Here is a 24,869-nt window from a genome sequence, read left to right on the forward strand (position 1 = left end):
AGTGCGGGGCAAGCCTGTGGCGGCGGGATGTTGCACAAGCCTCAGGCGCGCTGTGCGTTCTCCCGGGAAAGTTGTCCCTGGATCACAGGGCCCTGACAGTGGTGGGCTGCACAGGCTCCCGGGAGGAGAGGTATGGAGAGTGACCTGGGCTTGCGCACAGGCTTCTTGGTGGGGGCAGCAGCCTTAGCATCTCATGCCCGTCTCTGCGGTCCACGCTGATAGCCGCGGCTCGCACCTGTCTCTGGATCCTCTTTAAGCGGCGCTCTTAATCCCCTCTCCTTGCGCACCAGGAAACAAAGAGGCAGGAAAGTCTCTTGCCTCTTTGGCAGTTCCAGACTCTTTCCCAGACTCCCTCCCGGCCAGCCGTGGTGCACTAGCCCCTTCAGGCTGTGTTCATGCTGCCAACCCCACTCCTCTCCCTAGGATCTGACCTCCGAAGCCCAAGCCTCATCTCCCAGCCCCGGCCCAACCCGGCGGGTGAGCAGACAAGCCTCTAGGGCTGATTAGTGCTGGTCAGCACTGCTTATCTGTGCGGGAATCTCTCTGCTTTGCCCTCCACAAACTTGTGACTGTGCTCTCCTCCTCAGCTCTGAAACTTCCCCCCTCCTCCACCCACAGTCTCCTCCCACGAAAGGGCTTCTAGTGTGTGGAAACCGTTCCTCCTACCAAGCTCTCTCCCACTGGTGCAGGTCCCATCCCTATTCTTTGCCTCTGTTTTTTCTTTTTTCTTTTCCCTACCCAGGTACATGGCGAGCTTCTTGCCTGTTGGGAGGTCTGAGTAATTATGCCAGCATTCAGTAGGTGTTCTGTAGGAGTCCTTCCCCATGTAGATGTATTTCTGATATATTTGTGGGGAGGAAGGTGACCTCCACATCTTACTCTTCCGCCTTCTTGAACCTCCTCCCCCCAGCTTTCTTTTGATTTCCATTTGCATGGAATATCTTTTTCCATCCCCTCACTTTCAGTCTGTATGTGTCCTTAGGTCTGAAGTGGGTCTCTTGTAGACAGCATATATTTGGGTCTTGTTTTTGTATCCATTCAGCAAGCCTGTGTCTTTTGGTTGGAGCATTTAATCCATTCACGTTTAAGGTATTTATCAATATGTATGTTCCTATGACCATTTTCTTAATTGTTTTGGGTTTGCTTTTGTAGGTCCTTTTCTTCTCTTGTGTTTCCCACTTAGAGAAGTTCCTTTAGTATTTGTTGTAGAGCTGGTTTTGTGGTGCTGAATTCTCTTAGCTTTTGCTTTTCTGTAAAGCTTTTGATTTCTCCATCGAATCTGAATGAGATCCTTGCAGGGTAGAGTAATCTTGCTTGTAGGTTCTTCCCTTTCATCACTTTAAGTATATCATGCCACTCCCTTCTGGCTTGTAGAGTTTCTTCTGAGAAATCAGCTGTTAACCTTATGGGAGTTCCCTTGCATGTTATTTGTTGTTTTTCCTTTGCTGCTTTCAATAATTTTTCATTGTCTTTAATGTTTGCCTATTTGATTACTATGTGTCTCAGTGTGTTTCTCTTTGTGTTTATCCTGTGTGGGACTCTCTGCACTTCCTGGACTTGGGTGGCTATTTCCTTTCCAATGTTAGGGAAGTTTTTGACTATAATCTCTTCAAATATTTTCTTTGGTCCTTTCTCTGTCTCTTCTCCTTCTGGGACCCCTATAATGCGAATGTTGTTGCATTTAATTTGTCCCAGAGGTCTCTTAGGCTGTCTTCATTTCTTTTCATTCTTTTTTTTAATTCTATTCCGCAGCAGTGAATTCCACCATTCTGTCTTCCAGGTCACTTATCCGTTCTTCTGCCTCAGTTATTCTGCTATTGATTCCTTCTATTGTAGTTTTCATTTCACTTATTGTATTGTTCTTCTCTGTTTTTTTGTTTTTTAATTCTTCTAGGTCTTTGTTAAATATTTCTTGCATTTTCCCGATCTTTGCCTCCATCTTTTTTTCTGAGGTCCTGGATCATCTTCACTATCATAGAATAATCTGAATTCTTTTTCTGGAAGTTTGCCTATCTCCACTTCATTTAGTTGTTTTTCTGGGATTTTATCTTGTTCCTTCATCTGGTACATAGCCCTATGCTTTTTTATCTTGTCTGTCTTTCTGTGAATGTGGTTTTTTTCTACAGGCTGCAGGATTGTAGTTCTTCTTGCTTCTTCTGTCTGCCCTCTGGTGGATGTGGCTATCTAAGAGGTTTGTGCAAGTTTCCTGGTGGGAGGGACTGGTGGTGGGTAGAGCTGACTGTTGCTCTCCAGAGGTTTTGTTTTATAGTATCACTACTGGTGGTTACTTATTATTTTCTACCAAAAATATTTTAGCTAATAGTTTCATCTTTATACTGAAATTAATTACTTTTATTTTTTTAATGTCAACTAGATCAACATTATTTATTTATTTAAATTTAAAAAATATTTTTCAGCTGCACCACTTGGCTTTTGGGATCTTAGTTCCCAATTCGGGATTGAACCCAGGCCCTCCGCAGTGAGAGTATGGAGTCCTAACCACTGGACCACCAGGGAATATCCACGAAATTAATTACTCTTAAAAACAGTTTGTGAGAGCCTACAAAAAGAATATCTTTCAATGTCTCATATGGATGTTCATTTAGAGTGCCTTTTAAATAATATTGTTTAAATAATAGGTTCACAGATTTCTTTCCATGTGGTATAGTTTGATGTTGCAAATGTTCAATATATATCATGAAAACAAAATCAAATGTATATTCAAAAAGCCACAAGAACACATTTCAGGAGGTTTCCCCATTTTTTTGGAAGCAAAAGATCCAGAAAATACTAAATAATTTCAGTTTGAGTTTTAATTTGAAAATATCTCTTCCTTAACACTCATCCCATGGCAAGATATATAGAAAGCAAAGGGAATGATAATGCAGTATATTTTCCCCTCAGTGATGTTCCATTGCTTGGGAAAAAGAGATTAACACATAGTAAGCAGGGTAAAGTATACCTACTTCCAATAACTTATATTACTCAGCTTTTCGTCCTGAATATCACCTGGTGTTTCTGTGAAGCATAGACATTCCCGGGCTCATTTTCAGCAAGTCTTGGGTGGGATAAATCAACTGGTTTAATGAAATATTCTTGTCATTGTCAAGAGCAGACAAACTTGAGAAGTAAGTTTGCCTTGGTATAAATTATTATAATAAGCTATATCGTAACTCCTTAAGAAAACTGGGGGCAGGTATGAAGGAAGAATGCAGTATCTAGACCTGAAAGTGAGATGATACAGTTGCTTTAAGGAGCCTAATGTGGTGAGAATTAGAGCTTTGAAGCAGTCTGTGATAAAAACTCCATCATACATGGGCTTCCCTGGTGGCGCAGTGGTTGAGAGTCCGCCTGCCGATGCAGGGCACACGGGTTCGTGCCCCGGTCCGGGAAGATCCCACATGCCGGAGTGGCTGGGCCTGTGAGCCATGGCCGCTGAGCCTGCGCGTCCGGAGCCTGTGCTCCGCAATGGGAGAGGCCACAACAGTGAGAGGCCCACGTACCGAAAAAAAAAAAAAAAAAAAAAAAAAAAAAAAAAACTCCATCATACAATTATGAGAAACTACACAAGAAATTTTCCTTATGATTTTCATTTTATCCCCATTCTCTGTATTACCATATTGTTTAGATTCCAGATATAGGGCATATACTCTTTTGCCACTACTGTGGATGATTCATTCTTTGGACATTATTAAATTTTCCTTTTTAACTAAACCTATAGTCAAATTTTATAATATTTTATAAATATGAGAAAGAATATAGTCTTTTCTGTTAGAAAAAGAAGAGCAAGTTAAATTCAAGCAAGCAAAAAAAAGAAGAAAGTAAAAAACATTAGAGCAGGAGCAGTGAAATTGAAAATAGAGAAATACAGTGAAATGAAAAGCTGTTTCTTCCAAAACACTGGTAAAAAGTGATCAATCTAACCAGACAACCAAGAGGGAAAGAACAGAATAGACAAAAATTACCATTATCAGAAATGAAAGAGGGCACATAACTATTGAACCCATAAATATTAAACAATAATATAAGGAAATACTATGAACAACTCTATGCCTATGCATTCAGACCAATTCCTTGAAATTCCTTGAAAGAAACTACCAATATTCACATAAAAGGACCAATAATCTGAGTAATCAGGTTGTGAGAAACAGCCCAGCTCAGGAGCCAGAAGCAAGTTTGTATTTCGTTCAAGAATGACAGGGATATCTTTCACCAGTGGAAGAAGCTGTCTTTAAACACCTTCCACCTGTGCATTAAAAAAGTACTTTAAAATTCTTGAAAGATCTGGTGGAGTTGCACCTACTTGGGAATCTCTAGGCTTTGTATATGGGCTTGGCTATAATGTGCCTCAGTTTTTCTTCTGGGAAGTGGGAATAGTAGAGGCGTACAAAGATTAAGAGCCTGATGTAAAGGCATTCTTATACGTATGGAAGAATCATTCGTTTGATGACTCAGGGTCATAATTTTTAAAAACTTTTATAAGGAAATAATCTCAAACTTTTGGTTGGTTTTATTTGGAATGGTGTATTATAGAAACAGATATTCTGTACCCTTACTACAAAATATTAAACTACTGTTTCGTTTTGTCAACAAATCTAAGTAGGAAATGTGACCACTTGTGGATATGTAAGCAAATTTCTTATAAAGGTTTAAAAATGAGTAGAGCTAAAACTGAATTTGTGTGTGTGTGTGTGTGTGTGTGTGTGTGTGTGTGTGTGTGTGTGTGTGGTATGCGGGCCTCTCACTGCTGTGGCCTCTCCCGTTGTGGAGCACAGGCTCCGGATGCGCAGGACCAGAGGCCATAGATCACGGGCCCAGCCGCTCTGCGGCATGTGGGATCCTCGCGGACCGGGGCATGAACTCGTGTCTCCTGCATCCGCAGGCGGACTCTCAACCACTGCGCCACCAGGGAAGCCCTAAAGCTTAATTCTTTTAAAGCTTAATTCTTTGTAGTTCCTGTTTTAATTTTCCCCTCAACACCAACCTACAAATTAGTGTGATATTTTTAGAGAACTGTCAATTCAAGATTAAAATAGTCTCATCTTTTGCCACATAATTATGGTAAATCTCATTGATGTCTTATCAAAATCTTTAGGAATATATATGCAATGAGAAGGCATCACTGAATCGTAGTTATTACTCTTCTTTAATTTTTATTATTAATCATTTGCAAGCAGATAAGACATGCTGAGTACTTCAAAGTCTTCTTTCATTGTGGAATTTGAGATTATTTTCCGGGCTTTTGCATGAGAGAATTTTATTATCTGGCTTCTTTCCATGCATGATCTAATAATAGCACATTACACCTACTATCCTTACTTCCTCACTTTTAGGAGATATGTTTATATATATAGATATGTTTATACACATATATAAGTATATAAATATATGTAATAAATATATACTTTATTTTTATGAGATATTATCTAATTATTTCCTTGAAACAAACAAAAACAAACATTTCTCATATGTCAGCAATCAAGTAATTATAATATGATGCACAGATTTAGAAAGTAACTATGTGATGTAGCAAGGAGACTCAGCAGCCTAAACTGAGAATTTGTTTTACATTGCTTCAAAGGAAAAAAAAGGTTCACAAGCTTTAATTTTTACCTCCATTTATTTGTACTTCTCTTCATTTTGCAAAAGACATTTTGCCATTTCTTTTTAACTAAGGCATTCACTTATGAAAGTTCTCTTCTGGGAATGAGAATGAGTGACGTGTCTAGATTTCACGCATGTCAGTTGAAATCTAGAACTGTTTTAGGTTTTTGGTGTTTTGTTTTTTTTTGTCTGTCTCCATTGAGTTGAATCTTAAATGTAGAATTTACCTTTCTGCAAATTGTTCGGCATTGCATTAGCTGTGCAGAGTGTGGATCTGATAATATCTTATTGCTTAAAAAGAGTGTTATACACTCTTTAAAGAGTATTATATGGGGAAAATAATAAAATTAAGGAATTATTTGTGTGTGTGCAGGTATTCTATTACCAGAAGCAAAGTGTTCAGTATTGATGACAATGGTACAGTCTTCACAACTAACCCTCTTGATCGAGAGATTAGTGCTTGGTATAACTTAAGCGTTACAGCCACAGAAAAATGTAAGTACTCATTTGGGAACCAAATATTGGTTCCCCATATTTTTTAAACCATTCAGTAATCTTTAAACATAGAGACAAAAGCTAAAGTGTTGCTGAAATTAGAATTAAATGGTATTTTATATATCAATTCATACATGTGTATTTAATTTATTTAAATTCAAAATGTCTGCACATTCCTACTACAGCTTATTTATATACTTACCACTAAATATCTTCATTTTTATTATGGCAATAAATAATGTTTAATACAAGAAATAAATCATGGAAAATTCAGAAAAACACAGGAAATAAACAAAAAATCCCTTGAAATTCTAAGAACTTTTAATTGTATAATTATATGTTCTTACCATATTTTTCATGAATGCATTTTTAATTCAATTTTTTAAAATTGAATATAAATTTTGTAAGTTTTTTCAAACTGGACATATAAAATATTACCCAGTAAAATGTGTTCAAATTAAACTCATTGTGTCAGCAGTGCTGATAGTCACATCTTTAATAATCAGTAGTGACCAGTGTTTTTTCACAGAGAGGCAGATGATTCCATTTTCAGGTTGCAAAACATAGATAAAATCATCCCAGTTTACCACTTAGATTGTGTCTTCAGAATTCTCAATCAGAATTAGATCAACCATATTCATTCAGGCTCAAAAGAATGGATAGAACACAATGGAAAGGATTATCAAAATCTTCCCTATTACTTAGTCAATGGTTTTAAAATAGTACAGTAAAGGATTCAATTTGTGAGTTTTCAATGTTTTAGATTGCATCCTTTCAAAACTGATTTTGCATAGAATTTTATGAATTGTGTTTACTTTCTTGGCTTGTTCTTTGAAAGTCTTTGAACATATATCTTACTCCTCACTTTATTGAGTAGTAGGCTGATGAGACAGTGGAGTACAAAGCATCTCTTGCATATTTTTTGTCATACATTGAATAGCTCTTTGGAAACTGCCAAAGGACTGGGTCTGGGTTTTGAATTTTCTGTTTAACTAAACGATAAATGATGGGGAGCAAATGTTGCAGGGGAGTAAATGCCTGCTGCACAGAAGAAACGCCAAGGTTTTTGGTGTCAGAAAACACAAAGATGTTTGTCTGAAAGCAAGAAACTTTTATTCATTGGATATTTCTGAGAACAAATTATTTATATCATTACTTACAAGACTGCTGAGAAAAGAATTCAAATCAGTTCAAAGGAAGACTGGACATCTTTGAAAAATGTGTTTCTACGTAAAGTAGCCTTCAACTATTGAAAGAGCATGTTTAATGAATTTATGTAAATAATTAGCCACCGTAATCTTATTTTATATATAAGGGGAGTGTAAGACTATATCATTAATTTCTGTTAAATTAGAAGTACTACAATTTAAGTTATTAAAAAGCAGAGTCTTTAAAATGTGTTATTTGTATTGTTAGACACAAATATTGTATTAAAACAAAATTTATAAATAAAAGAAGATAAAAATATGGTTAAGGAAAAAATGCCTGTGAAAGGCAAAATGAATATTAACTGAATATATTTATATTACATGGAATTTATTACTGAGAAGTTAATCACTGTTCTAGAAATAAGTGATTAGAAGTGTTATCAAGTATAGCAATTACACAATTCAGACTGATCTGCTTCTGGTGCTATAAAATCAGTTTCCTCAAAATAAAAAGATTCTTTTAGATAAAAAGAGATTCGATATTCCCATTGTTATTTTTATCATTAAGTTGAAAAGTTTCAGGATGGGGAATAAAATTCCAAAATAAAATATAATCAGATAAATATTCTCAAAAACCCACAAAGTTAATAATCATTTCACTCATCTTTGAAGATATATTTTTGAAAATGTTTGTTTCATTTAAAAGGAAACTGCTTAGAAAGAACTTATGCAACACTGAGTAACCAATTTTCATGTATTTTTTCCTCTGTCTCTTGATTCAGTTTTAATCCACATTATTAAACTCATTTTAGAACAATTTTGGAGAAAATAATTGTAAGTGCCAATTTCTCATTACCATAATATTGATATAAAAAATAATTATTTGACCATTTAAGTCACTTAAGACATAGTAATATAAACAAACCACCTAAACAGTGGAAAACAAGGCTTCACATAAAATTGTTACAAAAAGTACTTGCTGCATGTGTTAAATACCTGGAAGCTTGTGACATAACAATTATGCTGATTACAGGAAAGAGATGTTCCATTTTCACATTTGTTTGCCCAGCAAATGAAGTTCACTGTGCTTAGTCTTTTTCCTGGAAAGCATCCCAAATTAAGCACCAAGCTATTTACCAGCATGCCAACTAAGTGAATAAAACGACCAGCTACTTTAAAATGAAGCTTTGAAGATATGTGTATGCTTTTTATAGTCATGACAAAGGTTTCATTTGAACTTGATTTTAAATAGATATTTCAGAAAAACAGATAAAAATGTTAAATTAGTTTTTTACTAGTTTTCCTTAAATTTATTTGTAACTGATATACTTTTTCCATTTTACTTACTTAAGCAGAAAGTTGTTCTATAGTGATATATGTTTAAACCATAAAAAATATTAGACTTAAGTTTTGAATAATTTTATCTTGAAATATCTAGAAATATCTTTTCATATTTAATGTTTTTTAATCAATTTTATCCTGAATGTAACACAATAGAGAAGAGTCTTAACATCATAATTCTTAATGGTTTATGCATTTTCTAAAGGCCATGGGTTTCTTTTGTATGCAATAAAACTTGCCAATTTTAATTTTAATGTATTGAAAGCTACAATTTCTATCATAATTGCCACTGTTATTTATTAGTTAAAAACAATTACAACCAAAAATTTTATCCCAACCTGGAAACCCTCTTCACGAGGTGAACTAGAGAGAACAGTTTTATAATTGAAAAATCATTAAACCAGAATTTGATGTGCATCACAGTAAATTGATAAGAAATTGCCAAATCAGAAAGAAATCTCAGCCTTTTACATAGCCGAGCAGATATAACCCACTGCAGACATGTTCTCAAGATAAACCATTACTGGCCTTAAAGTAGGAGAACTTCACATCACCATGTGCCATACAGTTTATCCTAAATTCACTAGGTAGTTGGAGTGACCATCTATGTTTGTTTGCTAACTGAAAACTAAACTTTTATACATTTATGACAAGAGGTAGTTTTGCATCTTACTGTCAAGACCTTTGCTGAAGTTACGCTCCTACCCTCCCACAGAAACTGGGATAAAAAAGTGCTATCTTCATTGATGGTTTTATTTCGAGGAACTGGCTCCCAGGACTGGAGAAAGACAGGCCTGGGTTGTAAAGTTGGCAAGAGGTTTATCTCAATTTTTAAAGATTTACATACATTTAAAAGAGATAGAAAAATAGTTTACAAGCTTTTCTAAAGTAAATGCTCTAAGAAGAGGAAGGAAGGAAAGACTTTTCCCTAATTTTCAACAGGGAGAGTTAAGCCTCTTTTTTTAAAAAATTTGTATTTGCCCTTACGAATTACAATTGCAAATATAATGCTTTGTGATTTAAAAAAAAAAGAGCATGTAAGGTTATAAATAAAAACACTGAGACAAACAAAATAAACTCCCTCTCCCCACTCTTCAATGTATGTACCTTCCCATGGCTTTTTAAAATAAAAAAGAATGATTTAAAATAATGATATACAATACCTTATGCCGCAAATTGTTTTTTAGCACTTCACAAAACATCATGTATATCACTTCTGGTTAGTAGATAAATAAAATAATAGTATTTAATGTTTATTGCTTATTTATATGTTAAGTGATCTTCTAAATGTTTCATATGTATTGATTCATTTAATCTTTATAACAGCTCTATAAGCTAGTTACTAGTATCATTTCCATTTTACAGAAAACCAACTGAGACAAACAGTGGTAAGCATTTTTTTCAAATTGAGGACCAAGATTAAAATACATTTTTAAAGTTCATGATATTACTACATGTGTTACATTGATGCATTCATTTTTAATAAGCATGCACAATTTCATAGTTTGGTGGTAACTTATTTCCCCAATCCCTTTTGGGTTACTTCCAGTTGTTTGGTTGGGATGCAAACAATTCTGGAATAAATAAAATGGATTACATACTCTTATATATTGGTGCCTTGGACTGTAGCATAGGTTTCGCAAACTAATGACTGGGTCAAAGATATGTGTAGTTTAACTTTTACTATCCATTGCCAGATTAGGTTCTAGAAGAGGCTAACATCCACTATTTTTCATCCTTCCACCATCACTGTCTCTGTGTTTCGTATTTAACACATGGACTAAATCATCATTCTCCTCATTTCTGGTGAGCGAGTGCCTTTGTGAAAGTTATGATAGAGCAACACGTCTCAACTGCAGGCATTTTTGCCTCCTAGTACATTTGACCATGTCTGAAGACAATTTAGATCATCACAACTAGAGTGGAGGGTGCTACTGGCATTCAGTTAGTAGAGGCCAGGGATAATACAAATATGTGCAATAGTTCCTGGATTTTTAAAAAAATGTGCTCATGTACCTAACTTTCTCCTTTACTTTTACTACTTTTCCTCAACAGCTCCTAAAGTCCATGGCAGATACAAGGCACTGGATTAATATTGGTTTAGCTGAATGTGTTGAGAACAGTTTTTCTAGGCTGTATTGTTGATAAATAGATGAATTATATAGCTATCCTGTCTTCAGCTTTTATTCAAGTAAAATAAAAATGTACCACGTAGCCTCTAATGCAATTTTCATGACCATTTTTCCCCTAAAGGCAGCATCAGCATTCTTTATTTTCATTCTGTTTATTCAATTTGCAGACAGTATAGAACAGGTTTCTGCAGTCCCTGTGTACGTACAAGTTCTCGATATCAATGATCATGCTCCTGAGTTCTCCGAATACTATGAGACTTACGTTTGTGAAAATGCAGTCTCTGGTCAGGTAAGAATCCATAATAAATTGCCGATGTCGAAACATTGCCTTGTATTATATAGAATAACTTTTGCTATGTATTCCTCCCACTTTGAAATGATAAAAAGAAGCGTTATTTAGCTATATTAATTCCATGCTTTAATGCTGTAAATTCTGCATCATTTAAATTTCTTTCTTTGAAAAAATATGTTAAACTTCACATTTTCTACTTCCAAATTCCTCAACTGTTTGAAAAATCTGCTAACAATCAGGATTCAAGAGTAAATCCTTTGTACTTTGTCAGTTCAATAAAGAAAAATTATTTTCTGTGATTCCATAGAATAAATAATTTTTATTAATTTTTATTTTTCCATTCATGAAGATAAAGATAAAATGATATATAAAATATATCAGACATCAACACAAATGAAACTCAATTTCAAATGAATTACTAAGTATGTAAAGACTTATGAGAGCATACTCATTTTGAAATAAATTATCATTACTTCACAATTTTTTTCCACACATTTTCTCACGTGGAGCTTACCTTTCTTCATTTGTAAACTGTAGAGTTTAAATTAGATTCTTCTTTGAGTGTCTCAGTTCCAGTACACAACTTTACATTTTTTAGGTATCTTATTAAATGTCATAAAACATTAAAAAAACTTATGAACTAGTTTTCAAAATACCAAATAAGTATATATACTATAAAATCAATCATTCTAAGAAGGCTTGAATTTATCAATAAAGTTAGTTGGAGGCAATTTGGATTTTACATGGGTCTTAAAATGTCTTGTGAAATTTATTCAGCTAAGTTTATGCTAGAATACATTTTATTCTGGAAAGAATTCTCAAATCTTGCCTATAAGTATTTCCTAAATATTTTTTAAAATAATAAAAAATGATTATAAATATACAAATGAATTTAAACTTAAAACATATATTTTAAATGGATTTGTACCCAGGGTTTTTGATAAAGTGAAAGGTTAACATAAAACTTTCACAGACTCTCCACAATGCAGCACACTCTAGATCCAAAAGCAAACTGATTTAGAAACCTGTGAACATACAATAAAGGATAGAAGGATTCAAAAACAGAATGCAAGTGAACTGAGACCCATTGCTTCTATAGACACTGGGCTTAGACATCTCTTTAAACTTGGTGTTACAAATAGATCTATGCTTAAAATTTTTATATATCTAAGTTTCTCAAGCATTTCAAATATACCTGGTTACCTGGACACATCAACAAATAGGCAACTTTAAAAAAAATCATGTAAATAATTCATGTAAATATAATAAATGATACTTTAAATGTAGTAAATCAGTGTCCTTAAAAGTCACATAATTTGGGGAATAATCAATTTATCTTATAATTTTCTAACCTATACATATTTACATATATCAGGTAAATTATATATTTACAATTATTATAAGTAGTACTATATTTCATAGTTATATATGTCAAATTTAAAGTATAAAACTAGTGTGGTATGTTTTACATACTTTACGTAAACATGAATGTATTCAGAGTACCCCATAGATGGGACAATGTAGACTCAAACTTAAAAAAAATATGCTTAATTTACTTCATACACTGTACATTTCTTTCTGTAAATGTCCTGGGTGGTAAGTCCACTTACCCAACAAAATTGCATGTTCAGTGGTCTTGACCAGGCTGAGTCGGGGAGAATATTTGGGAATGCAACATGATTTACACAATAAAAGACAGACTAGAGCTCTAGCCCATGGTGATAAATGCTTCTAGAATAATGCTACCTATATCCAATGACTACACTGGACCTTTTATCCTAACTCCTCAATTGTCATTATAATAACAATCATAATTTAAAATGTTTATAATAATCTTTAGCAACTTTTGCATCATGTGGCAAGATGCAGGTATACATTCCTAGTAGGAGCTAGCTCCCTTCAGTATTGCATTAGAATCCCTTCATGTCTTTACTGACTCAGTGGACCTTTCATTCTTTTCACAGACCCTGACTCTTAAGCAAGAACTCAGAAGTCAGTACATTTATAAAATAGTGGAATAATCACCTTTTTTGATAAATGAGTGTTTGTTTTTTCTACTCACTGCTCACTGACAGTGAAAGCATGATCATAAGAGTCTTTGGACATTAGGTACAGAGGAAATAATAGCAGAAGGCAGAGCAGATGAAATTTCCTACAACACAGTTTTCTGACTTTAATGTTAAAAAAAAGTCAATGGTTTTTTCCAAAACTAGCACATAAAAGTGCAAAACTCCCTGGCCTTATATTTAACACTGTCTTTGATTTGGTCACAATTTTATCTACCTTGATTTAAAAAAAAAAAAAAATCTTGTTCATACTCTGAACTGCTTGTTTTTTAAAACATAGATAACACTTTCTACTTTGTAGTTTTGTTCATATCAACTCTCCTTTCTGAAATGTCTTTATCTAATTCTGTTTAAATTTTAACTATATTGCAAAACTGAACTCAAATTTACAATAAGTAATCTAACCAATTTTAAACAAATAAATGTTTACAATGTCCCATACATGATTCTAGAAAACACTATAGCATTAACCCATTTAATTCTCAAGAAATATATGAGGAAACTATATTACATGCTTCATTTTCCAGGTGAAGAAACTGAGGCCCAGAGAAGTTATTTCCTAAGGAAAAAGAGAGAGATATTTTATCCCAAGTGCTGACATCAGAATCCATGCATTTCACCGTCATATTTTGCTCCCTATCTATACCTAGTTTGAATAGATCTTATACATTTGTCAAACAAGTTGTCTCTAGTTTTGCATGTTTTCTAGATTATAAGATATTTGTGATAAATGAGTGAGTTTATTTTGATATTCTTTATAATAATAATTAGTTGAATAAATGAACAGAGCATGAAGACTATGTTTCTCGAAACAATGATAGGGTATTTTTCTCTACAATTCTCTGTAGATATACATTTGAATTTATTAGCCTATATGTGATATTTAAAACCTTGAGTGTGATCAGATCACACTTGAGGAGAGAGAGTAGACAGAGAAAAGACTAAGTCTAACGACTGAGACCCAGATACTCCGTAGTAAGTTTTGGGAATTGTAAGGAGCAAACCAGGAGAGTGTGGGACCCTAGAAACCAAATAAAGAAAGTGTACCAAGGAGGAGGGAGTTATGACCTTTTTTATTTACTGCTTACAGGTCAGGTAAAAGCAGAAAAGAAAGGGTCCATTCGAATTCAACAATTTGGGACTTACTAGAATATTTGTAGGTAAGAAAGTATATGATGTCACCCAGGAAGAAAATATAAAGTGAGAATATTAAAGAACATAGGACAGAGCCTTTGGGAACAGCAATATTTAAGGATTTTGTAAAGGAAGAGAAGCCTGCAAAAGATACTAAGTAGGTGTGACCAGTGAGGTAAAAAGGAAACAAAAAGATTTTTGATGTGGACATGCATAGAGGTGATAGTTTTTGAAGGAAGAAGTGTCACTAGCCTCCATTCCCACTATTTCAGGGGAAAAAACAGCTCTCACAGTTCACCATTTGGTCATTTACTTAAAAAAATGTATTTTCTAAACAATTCACAGCTATGGAAAGAGACAGTGCAAAACAACTTTATTAAAATGTGGCAAACCAAAATTGCACCGGACGCTTGTTAAGGATGCCAAGGAAGATGTTATTCAAGATTATTACAAAAGGTCGCGACTATTGCAATAGGGGAGAGAGAACTTAAATCTATTGAAACCAAAAGCAGGAGAGTTTTTAAACACTGGTGTGAGCTAGTGAAAACGTCCTGGAGGGCGTATCAGCGGAGAGGTTGGTCAATGTGATTAGACCATCTATGTTTGCTGATTGACTCTTGCAAAAGTTAGGCTTCCGATCTCCCATAGAGACTGGGAGATAGGGGCCCTGTCTTTCTTGATGATTACATTTCAGAGGAATGGTTTCCAGGTCCTGGAGAACGACCATCCAACATTATAAAATGGGAAAAGGCTGGGAGAAGATTTATATCTATTCCAAAGGGGCAGAGAATGAATTTGTGATTAGAAGTTTTCTAGTGTAATTGTTCTAAGAAAATGTACATCAGGAGTCTCTAGTCAGGAAGAAATTTATCTGAAACTGAGTCAAGCTAAGGAGAATGTTATGGCCCTCCTGATCAAATGTTAATAAAATGCAAACATGGCAAATACATATTTGTCAATATATAATACTTTGAGAAGTTTTAAAAAGTCTTTTACAGCTCATATTTTTGTTGGAGAATGGCTATCTTCTTTGTTCCATGATTGCAGAGAATTTAATGTTTAGATTTATAAAAAGCAAATAGCATAATCAATCTACTTCAAAAGAAATATTCTATTGCATCCTTTTCCTTCCAGTTACATTTGGATACATTCTGTCTTCACCAATTTTCAGGATAAATCAAATAGATTTTGCTGAAAAAATTTTGTAATAGATGAAAGAACACTGTCACATTTATTTTTAGCAAAACAGAACAGCCCAGATTCTCATTAAAAAATATTCTGTAAGGAAGTCCTTCCTATTGAATGACTAAAAGGTTGATTACTATATTTTCTCTTTATCCTTAGAATCATATTGTTCACTCATTGAGTCTTGATTTTGAGAATATTCATGTGTTCTATCTTCATCTGAGGACTCACAGTCTAAAGCTTTGCTTACATGACCAATTTCACCATCTTCTTGAGTCTATAGTGCTGGTTTCTGCTTTCGGTATCCATCTTCTAATTCACCTAAGAACTGTGAAATATCTTCCTCTGGCAATTTTATTTTCTTTGTCATTATGGATGTAAAATTAAAAATTTGAATTTTCTACTGTTTTTAATGAAAAACAATATCAGACTAAAAAGACAGTGTATCATTGCTTTTATATCTTTTTTGAAAGATGATGCAATACTTTGAGCAATACATTTAAAAAGAAGAGAATGATGCAATGGGAAAATTTATTTTATTGTTGCATCAACCTTCTAGACCATTCATCATACAAGTTTTATATAAGTTTTAAAAAGCACATTGAGAAAACTTTATGAGTAATGATGAAATTTGTAGGATGATGAAATAGGCATAAAAAGAATCATATCACTAAGTTCTTATAATGTATCCTAGATTTATAAAAGTATACAGTGTGACCATTCAGTAATTGAAGATAGGGTTAATTTATTTATTTAAAGATAAATTGATATTTCTTTATTATTTGGACACTTCTAAGAATTAAAAAAATGAAATACCAATGTTTAGAAATAAGTATAACTGCTCGAAAAGTAACGCAAATACTAATTTTTGGTGCAATGAACTCCAAAACTCTACTGAGAGTTAAACTCTGCTGTGGAAGAAAAATGCCCATTGGATGCAGTGGCATAGAGTTCTCTTGTGACTTGCTAAGAGTTTAAATGTAAACCAACATTGAAAATCTATGAAATTCTATATTTTTATAATTTTACAGATGTGTGTATTATGCTTCAAAAAGTTTAGGTAACATTTTCAACATCATATAGCTTATAAGTGATTAAGCAGGAATTATCATTTGTATCTATCTCCAAGAATGATGCTAGGGCTTCCCTGGTGGCGCACTGGTTGAGAGTCCGCCTGCCAATGCAGGGGACACGGGTTCGTGCCCCGGTCCGGGAAGATCGCACATGCCCCGGAGTGGCTGGGCCCGCGAGCCATGACCACTGAGCCTGCGCGTCCGGAGCCTGTGCTCCGCAACGGGAGGGGCCACAGCGGTGAGAGGCCCGCGTACCGCAAAAAAAAAAAAAAAAAAAAAGAATTATGCTAATTTTAACTATGCCCTTCTAATCATAAAGACTAGCTGTCCTTAGATTACTTGCTCAATTCAAAGAGAAATAGGGAAAAGGTTTTTCTCTTTCTGTACTCATAAGTAATTACATTTACAATTTAAGGACAAAAATTAAAATAAGGTCAATACAACTGATCCTCACCTCCTTCCCAGAATGTGTACTGCTCAAATTCAGAATAAGTCACATTGATCAGTCCTATATTACAATCAGTTTCCTTTAAGGAGGAAGGCCAGAAATCATCAAATAGTTCTTAGAGGGCTCATAGATATCACTATCAAACCTAGGAGTTTCTCCCAGGTCTATATGTACCTGAAAGAATGGTAAATAGCATGGCTACCTATAATGTTCTTCCACTCAAATTCAAATGGACTCCAAAAATTCCCACTGACACTGCTACATACACTATGAGTTATGAATTGAAATCAATTCAATGGATGGACGATTTGAGTTCTGCTAATATATGCAACGTTACCATATGTACTTTCTTCCTAGCACATGGCAATGACCTTATTTTAATAACATGGAAAAAGAAAAATAATATGGGCATTAGGGCTATCATGGCTCCTGGATTGTCACGGTTTCCCCCATGTTTCCTTAGATGTTACATGTGGAATCAGACTAACTTACACTATTTCTGGTCTGAAATTTACTGGGTAGGCTTCCTTCAAGTACAACTAAAACAAAGCATCAAATATTAATACATACCTCCCAGAGTACCAATACAAACTTTCAAAAGTGCTGTTAATTTCTTACTCATTCCTAAAAGTTTGATAGTAATGTGTGAACATTAAAACTTAATGGATTAAGCTCTTAAAAACGTTTTGCTTTAAAAGATAATAAAGCATATCCTGTGTAACTGAATGGTTTTTATGTAGAAACCATAATTATTTTAAGTTTTATATCTATATAAATAAGTTTCATAAAAATATTACAAAGGGTAGTAAAAGTTACTTGTTTATCATAATCCTGACAACAAAACCGAATGGTGCTGATAAGTGAAATATTGTTAAGAGCATTCTGTTTAAAATTTTTCAGATGAAATTTTTCTTAATTCAAAATAAAGAATAAATAATAAAATAAGGAAGTGGCTACACCATCAAAACACAAAATGAGAACTATACATGTCACATAGTGTAAATTCTGGCTTAAGCCAAGAGAAGATGAAGAAACAGCATATACTTCCCCAGATGGCAAACAGGAAATTTGGGTGGTGAAAGCAGAGAAGAAAGAATCTCACCTTTCGATTACAGATGAGAAAGGGAATGTAATGAGAAAGAGGAACCTTTTGCGATACACCTCTCAGACTGAGGTTCCCCAAAGTTAATTGCTAAAAGAAGAATGAAGAATAAAATATAGAGAATATGTAATTTAGAAAATATTGGAGTAAGAAGCATAAAACTTCTTAATAGTAAAATCTGAGGGGAGACTTTGTGCCAAGGACAATAGACTTGGTGTGAATTTGTTTATACTAAGAATCCCAAAGTGAAGTTCACTCTTTCTCTCCCACACATTCTCCTTCCCCACACCACACACACAAAGAGAAGTCCTCTTTGATGTTCAAAAAACCCAGAGCCATGCTAGTTTAAAAAATAAAATTATGTGCGCTTGCATGGGTACACATACACACACTCAAGTAAAAACAAAAGAAAAGAATGTAGCAATCTACATCACAGATTTATAAACGGGCAATGTTAAGAAAAATAGATCTTCAGAATTTGTATCTATTTCTGTGTACTCTAGACACGACCTATTAGTCTTTGATTGCTTTCATCGTTTTTGGTACAGCAATATGTTCTAGGTTCTGCCACTTACCAATTTATTGCTTCTTAGCTGCACATTCATCCTTCACTACCTGCTTAAAAAGAACTGGCACTGTGAAACTATGATAATGGATTGGCCCATTAGAGCATCTTTTATTGTGAGTGCAGGGTTGAGTCTTGTCAATAAAGGGCACTGAACGCACATTGCAGGAGGAAAAGGGCTCCTCTTCCTGGTTCTATGTGTGTAGCATTTTTGTTTTTCCCTTTCTCATGCTGCACAGTTGACCAGCTAACTGGATGTGTGGAAATATATGTCTTGCTTTGCCTAGCCACAAGCACAGTTCCCAAATTCCCAAATGTACATTCCCTTGGCGACCGTAGTACTCCAGCCCAGGCCAGAGGAGGTCTTACAGCCCTGCCAGTGTCGTCACTGTGTGTTCCAGGCCTTGCACCTGCAGTGGTCTCCCAATTCCCTCTGCATTTCCAACCACCAGCCCACTTGTACCCTGGAGGATTATCCATGTTTGCCTGGAGAATGTGAACTGGTTCTAGCCCAGTGAATTCCTTTGCCCTGCATGCCAGATGCCGCAACCACACCTCCTCCAGGGACATCTGAAGCTTGTCTCCCTTCCACATTTGTCTGTCCTTAGAGATTTCACTGAGCCCCAGAGTACCCTTTGGAGTTCTCATTACATCTTTATAGTTACTCCCCTATTATAGCTTAATAATTCTTTATATTAAACTTCCTTCATTTTAATTACTGTCTCTCTCAATTGGAACCAGACTGAATCATAGGCTCATTTTATATTTCCTGTTCAAGATCTCAAATCAGTTATTTTTCTAAGATTCTGTGATATTTTTAGTGGAGAATTATAGAAAATGTAGATGCAATATCAGTAAGTAAAATTGGCATATCTGTCCATGTAAACCAAGGAAAACCTTGCTCTCTCTTTCTCTTACCCTACTATCTTAGCTCTCTTCTTCTCTCTCTCTTACCCTACTATCTTAGCTCTCTTCTCTCTCTTACCCTACTATCTTAGCTCTCTTCTTCTCTCTCTCTTACCCTACTATCTTAGCTCTCTTCTCTCTCTTACCCTACTATCTTAGCTCTCTTCTTCTCTCTCTCACCCTACTATCTTAGCTCTCTTCTTCTCTCTCTCTTACCTTACTATCTTAGCTCTCTTCTTCTCTCTCTCTTGTATTTTTAATAATATTGAAGACCACTGTAAGAAAAACTCCATCTCATTTTGTTATTTCTTTGCAAGTTTTTTTTATTTTCTTCAGTTATGTACAATTAATATATTTTAGAGAAAGATAGGTATGATAATTTTCAGGGGTCCTCTTTAATTAGAACATTTATAAATAGTTAGAGGTAAATAATTTTTTCTCAAATTGTAAAAGATAATCCCACTTATATTTCAGCACTAGTTGGGATAGTTCTGCCATAAATGTGTGTACATATATACGTATACAGCTATGGCAATTAATGTGGGCTTTTTGACCAAAATACTTCATCTAAATGTCTAATAGAGACTTGAATCCTAGGACTAGTTACAAGACTCTCTATTCTTAAATGTAATAGAGTTAATATGAAAAATATTATAAGGTGATGATACACAAAAGATAAAAAATCAATTTTACATATCACACACTCTCAGAAACTTAAAAGACAAAGGATAAAGAAGCAAATTCTATTTAAAAAATAAGATGATTGAAAACAGTGTCAAATTTAGTAAATGTTTTCCATTACAAGTAAATATATTCACAAATCCTATACATTTTTGGTATATCAATAAATTTTAACTAAAAATAAAGGCAAAAGATAGAAGGAAAATAATTATTTGCAAAAACTGAAAAAAAAAGTGCTTCTGTTATTAACATATAAAAGGGCATGCTGATTGATAAGAAATCATCTTATTAAAAGCTGGTTCCTTGATACTGATGTAGTAGCTGTCTTTTGGAAATACTATGAATAAATTTGTCAATAACTAAATATCCAGGTACTTTGTATCCATTACAGATGACATGTTAATGATTTGTCAATGTGAATGTTTTCCCTAGAATATAGTGGTCCTATTGAAGTTTATCCAAATCATTTTCTATAATACATATTACTATAAATTAATCTATTTTTCATGTTTATCAAAACCACATTCTACTGTATAGTCTTTTATAATAGAATCTACTACTAATATTCATAGGAAGTAAATATTTTTAATAAATCGATTTATAGAAAACATGTTTGTAAATTACTTATGACTATAGAAATACCAGGTGAGTATATAAAAATGAGTATAAAATATAATTTAAGCATATAGATAATTTTACTTAATTTAGGAAAAACAAACAAAATAAAAGATGTTTTGGAATACCAATTACCTAATAAATCACTTTAAAACCAATAAAAGAAAAGCAGTCTTTCTAATTAGCTCCTAGATTATTAGAACAACCAGACTAATGAGTCTTGAAGTAGCACAATTTGAAACAATTAGATTCCAGAACAATCAGTGTCATCCTATAAAAGCAACATTTTCCCTTACCTTTATTTTGACATCAAGATTATCAAATTTTTAAAACTTGGTTTCAAAAACAATTAGGGCAAAATGCTTTGAATTGTGAAACTTGTTTTTTAAAGCTTATAATGTGACTATGTGTATAAGAATTCATGAGATTTTCCATGAGCTTTCCTGGCTTGTTTTTTACAGTGCAGATCTATGAATAAGTAGAAAGGGCGAAAGTATCGCATTTTAAAATTATTAAACATTTTCCAAACAAATTTCAACAAATATATCTACATCTTAAAACCATGTTCTATTATATATATAATATTTTCTTTATCATTTCAAATCGGGATTTGATTGTTTTACAAACGTTGGTAATTTGTTAATGATGAATTTATTTTGAGATACTGAAGATTGCTTAACCGTGCTAGAACGTCAGAAAACTAAACAACAAGCCATTTTCTTTCCAGGTAATTATCATTCTTGGAATCAAAGTGACCACAGAGTCAAAAAAAAAAAAGTATTTATTAACTCAGGCTTCTCTAGTTTTTTTTTTTTTTTCTTTTGAGTGGCATTGTCTACTACACTTTTAATTTAGTCTTAAGCAATACATGTACACAGCTTTCCAGTGATAACTGTGTGTATTTGTGTAAGTTGGATGTAAGTTGGATGTACGTTTATTCATTTAATTTTTCAAAATAATTTTTCTTCCCTTTATTCTCTACCTTTTGTCCTTTGTTTTTTATTTGTTCCATCTTGTTTTCTTTCATGTTTTTGAGAGACAAAGTGGTCCTTTAGAGAGGATTGCAATGAACGTTTGTTTTCTAGTGTTAATTTGGGGCATGGTATGGACTGATTGGTATTTTTTATTGTCTAAAAATCAGTTATGTAATTCAAATATGTTTCCCCTCCTGTGGGAATGAAACATCAAAAACGACAGTTAAGCAGCAATAACAGAAAAATTGTCTGGTGTAATAGCAAGAGAACTTGACCAAACTCATCCACAATTACTGAACTCAGTGATAATCTAACCATGCTGAATACCAGTCTCCTCATATGAAAAAGAATGATACAACTTTTGCTCTACAAAAGGGTTTAGTAAAGTAAAAATACTATTAAATGAGAAAATTGGTAGAAATGAACTTTATTCAAAGTAATTTTGTAAATACTAACAGCAGCAAACATTTAAGAGTAGTGTCATACATTACAAGTTATTAACATGGGGCCCATACCCTTCTAAAGAGATTCTGATGAGCTATGAGTCATCTGTGTACACTGGATAGTGCATAGAAACAACACTGTCACTGTGTACGCAGATGAGGGTGGAAGCAGGTTAATGTCTCTCATTCAATGCTTAAAGGAAACCATTACTTATAAAATAAAAATTGAAAGTTACAAAAACCAATATAAACATATTATTGATGTTGGGGTTTTTTTATTGGAGTTTTTTGGTCAGATTCTTGATTTATTTTGATTGGTTTGAAACATTAAGCTTTTTTTAAATCTCTGGAGCAATAATTCAATAAATTGCATTTGTCTTTCTTTAAGTTAATATTTGTTTACCAAATTATTTTATTTCAAAACTATTGTTTGAAAGACAATGAAATGATACCTTTGAGAATGCAAATCAAGAAAAAGAAAGAATAATTAGATAAACAGGAGTAAAAATTAAATCCCTATTTTATAATATGATATTTTTGTGTTCTAATAATTTGAAAATCTGGATGATATGAGCAGTATTGGGGAGAAGATACACAAATACATTTAAATTCTCAAGTCTTTTCAACAAATTTTGCTGTTGCAAATGGGTATTCATAGGGAGGAAATGGAAAACTCCACCTTAACCTCACACCTTATACAAAGATTATTTCAAAATGTATCATATATTTAAATGGCAACCTAAAGCAACAAAACTTTTAGAGGCAGAGGAGAAAAAATTCTCTTCTGTGGCTAGGCAAAGAGTTCTTAAATATGTCACCAAAAGCCCAATCCATAAGAGAAAACATATTCAGTATTTTTAGGAGAATAACAAAACAATATTTTAAAACTTATTAATATTTTCCTTAGATATAGTGATATAATATACACGTAATGTAAAAATATGTGTAAACTTTTCATTTGATGCTAAGAAGTCCTTTGACAAAAACTTAAATTTTGGATTACAAATAAAATGAGTCAAAATGCACACATAATATAAATAGTAAGAATGAAATGATGTACTCAACTCAATAGTCAAAGTCTCACTTAATACTGAAACACACATGGTAACATAATTTAAAACAGTAATGAGAAAGGAATTCTTGCTTCCCACACTAGCAATGCATAGTGTTCTGAAGCTTAGGTCCACACAATAATATATAAAATACATACAAAACAGAGTTACTGAAAAGAAGAAAATTTACTTGAGAAGATAAGATTATCTAGTAAAATACTGACAAAGAAATATGACAGAATTTTAAATTTTCTTAAAGCCACATTTAAAAATATTTTAAAAAGAGGAGAGGTTGTTATCCAACAGGCATAACGTTTCCATTAAGCTGGGTGAATAAGCTCTAGAAATCTCCATGCGACATTGTCTCTATAGTTAACGATACTTAAAAATGTGTTAAGAGGGTCAATCTCATGTTAAGTGCTCTTATCACAAAGTTTTTAGTATGTCAAAGAGAAACTGATGGAATTAATTTTAATGTTTATTTGACACAATATATACAGAATATTGTGATTTTCACATGTAATGAATTAAAAATCAAAAGGGAAATATTTTATGTTTTCTCATACTATGAAAATCACTCCCATCCCATTTCCCACAGGCTCAAACGGCTTGACAAAATGACGAGTTAAAAGGTCTCCTATATCTATCTTCTTTGGGTAGATAATAACATTCATTATAGAAAATCAAAATACCAGAATAGCTGCACTGTATTCTGGAGGAAATCAGACATTTCCTTAATGACCTATGTGGGTAAACAGAAGTTTTCTTTCTGTCCTTAATGTGTAAATGGCCAGGATGGGGAGGAGAGGAAGGAGAAAATTTTTCATTGATTTGTAAAATATGAATATAATAAATGAGCTGACATTAGGGCAATTTGTCTTTTCTGTTTGGTGTAAATAGTTATTTTTTTAAATTAATGATTCCCATTATCTTGACTTATACCAAATCTCTTTTCCAGAAGTAAAGTGTAATAGCGGTGATTTTTAGATTCTTTCATACCAATAAACTGTCTAATGTAAAGACATTTACATTGTCTCCATGTAGAAGTATTCTTTTGACTAAATTTCTGTGATTCCACTCTCTTGTGTCCTATACTTTTCAGTTTTTTCAGACTCACTCTTCCTGCTCTCCTCCACAAATATGTCTTAAATACAGTTCATATTCAAGTGACTTCTAGATCTTTATGCCAGTTCTTTCTCTTGTATTTTGAGCTATATGTTCAAATAATTAGAGAAAATACTTACTCAGGTGTCCTATGGTCACACCAGATTTGTTCCCAAGCCCGCCTTTTTTTTACAGTGTCCCCAGCAAAATTACTACAATTCACCAAGTCATGCAAGAAAGACAAATGGATATTATCGTTAATTCTTTCTAGGCTTTTATTCTTTATATCCAATCAATCATTAAGTTCAGTTGATTCCATCTCCTAAATTTTTATGTAATCTGTCAATCGTACTCTATCCCCATTCTTACTAAGCTCACAAGGGCCTAACAACACTTGCACAGTGAACCTTAGTTCTGCTGAGGGACATTCCTGTAAAATCAAATGTTGAATTATCCGATCTCACAGCCGACATGCAGAGATATACCACGGTTGTTCATTGGTTATCGTC

The 24,869-nt window shown here is 33.6% G+C and overlaps 1 protein-coding gene across 5 annotated transcripts in view; it reads left to right on the forward strand.

Annotated features, from left to right (window-relative positions):
* The window catches only part of CDH19 (cadherin 19), a 93,839-nt gene that overhangs the window by 51,431 nt on the left and 17,539 nt on the right, over positions 1–24,869 (forward strand). For 3 of the 5 annotated variants that reach the window (XM_067014902.1, XM_059040331.2, XM_067014903.1), the window contains 2 exons: positions 5,978–6,099; positions 10,888–11,009. In XM_067014902.1, the coding sequence (XP_066871003.1) occupies positions 5,978–6,099; positions 10,888–11,009 (244 nt within the window). Of the gene's footprint in view, positions 1–5,977; positions 6,100–10,887; positions 11,010–13,605; positions 13,681–14,557; positions 14,667–24,869 lie in introns of those variants that run through there. The other 2 variants (XM_067014904.1, XM_067014905.1) reach the window with 2 other exon arrangements.

The sequence above is a fragment of the Kogia breviceps genome, chromosome 15 (assembly GCF_026419965.1).
Source record: "Kogia breviceps isolate mKogBre1 chromosome 15, mKogBre1 haplotype 1, whole genome shotgun sequence".
In the NCBI taxonomy this organism is placed as follows: Eukaryota; Metazoa; Chordata; class Mammalia; order Artiodactyla; family Physeteridae; genus Kogia; species Kogia breviceps.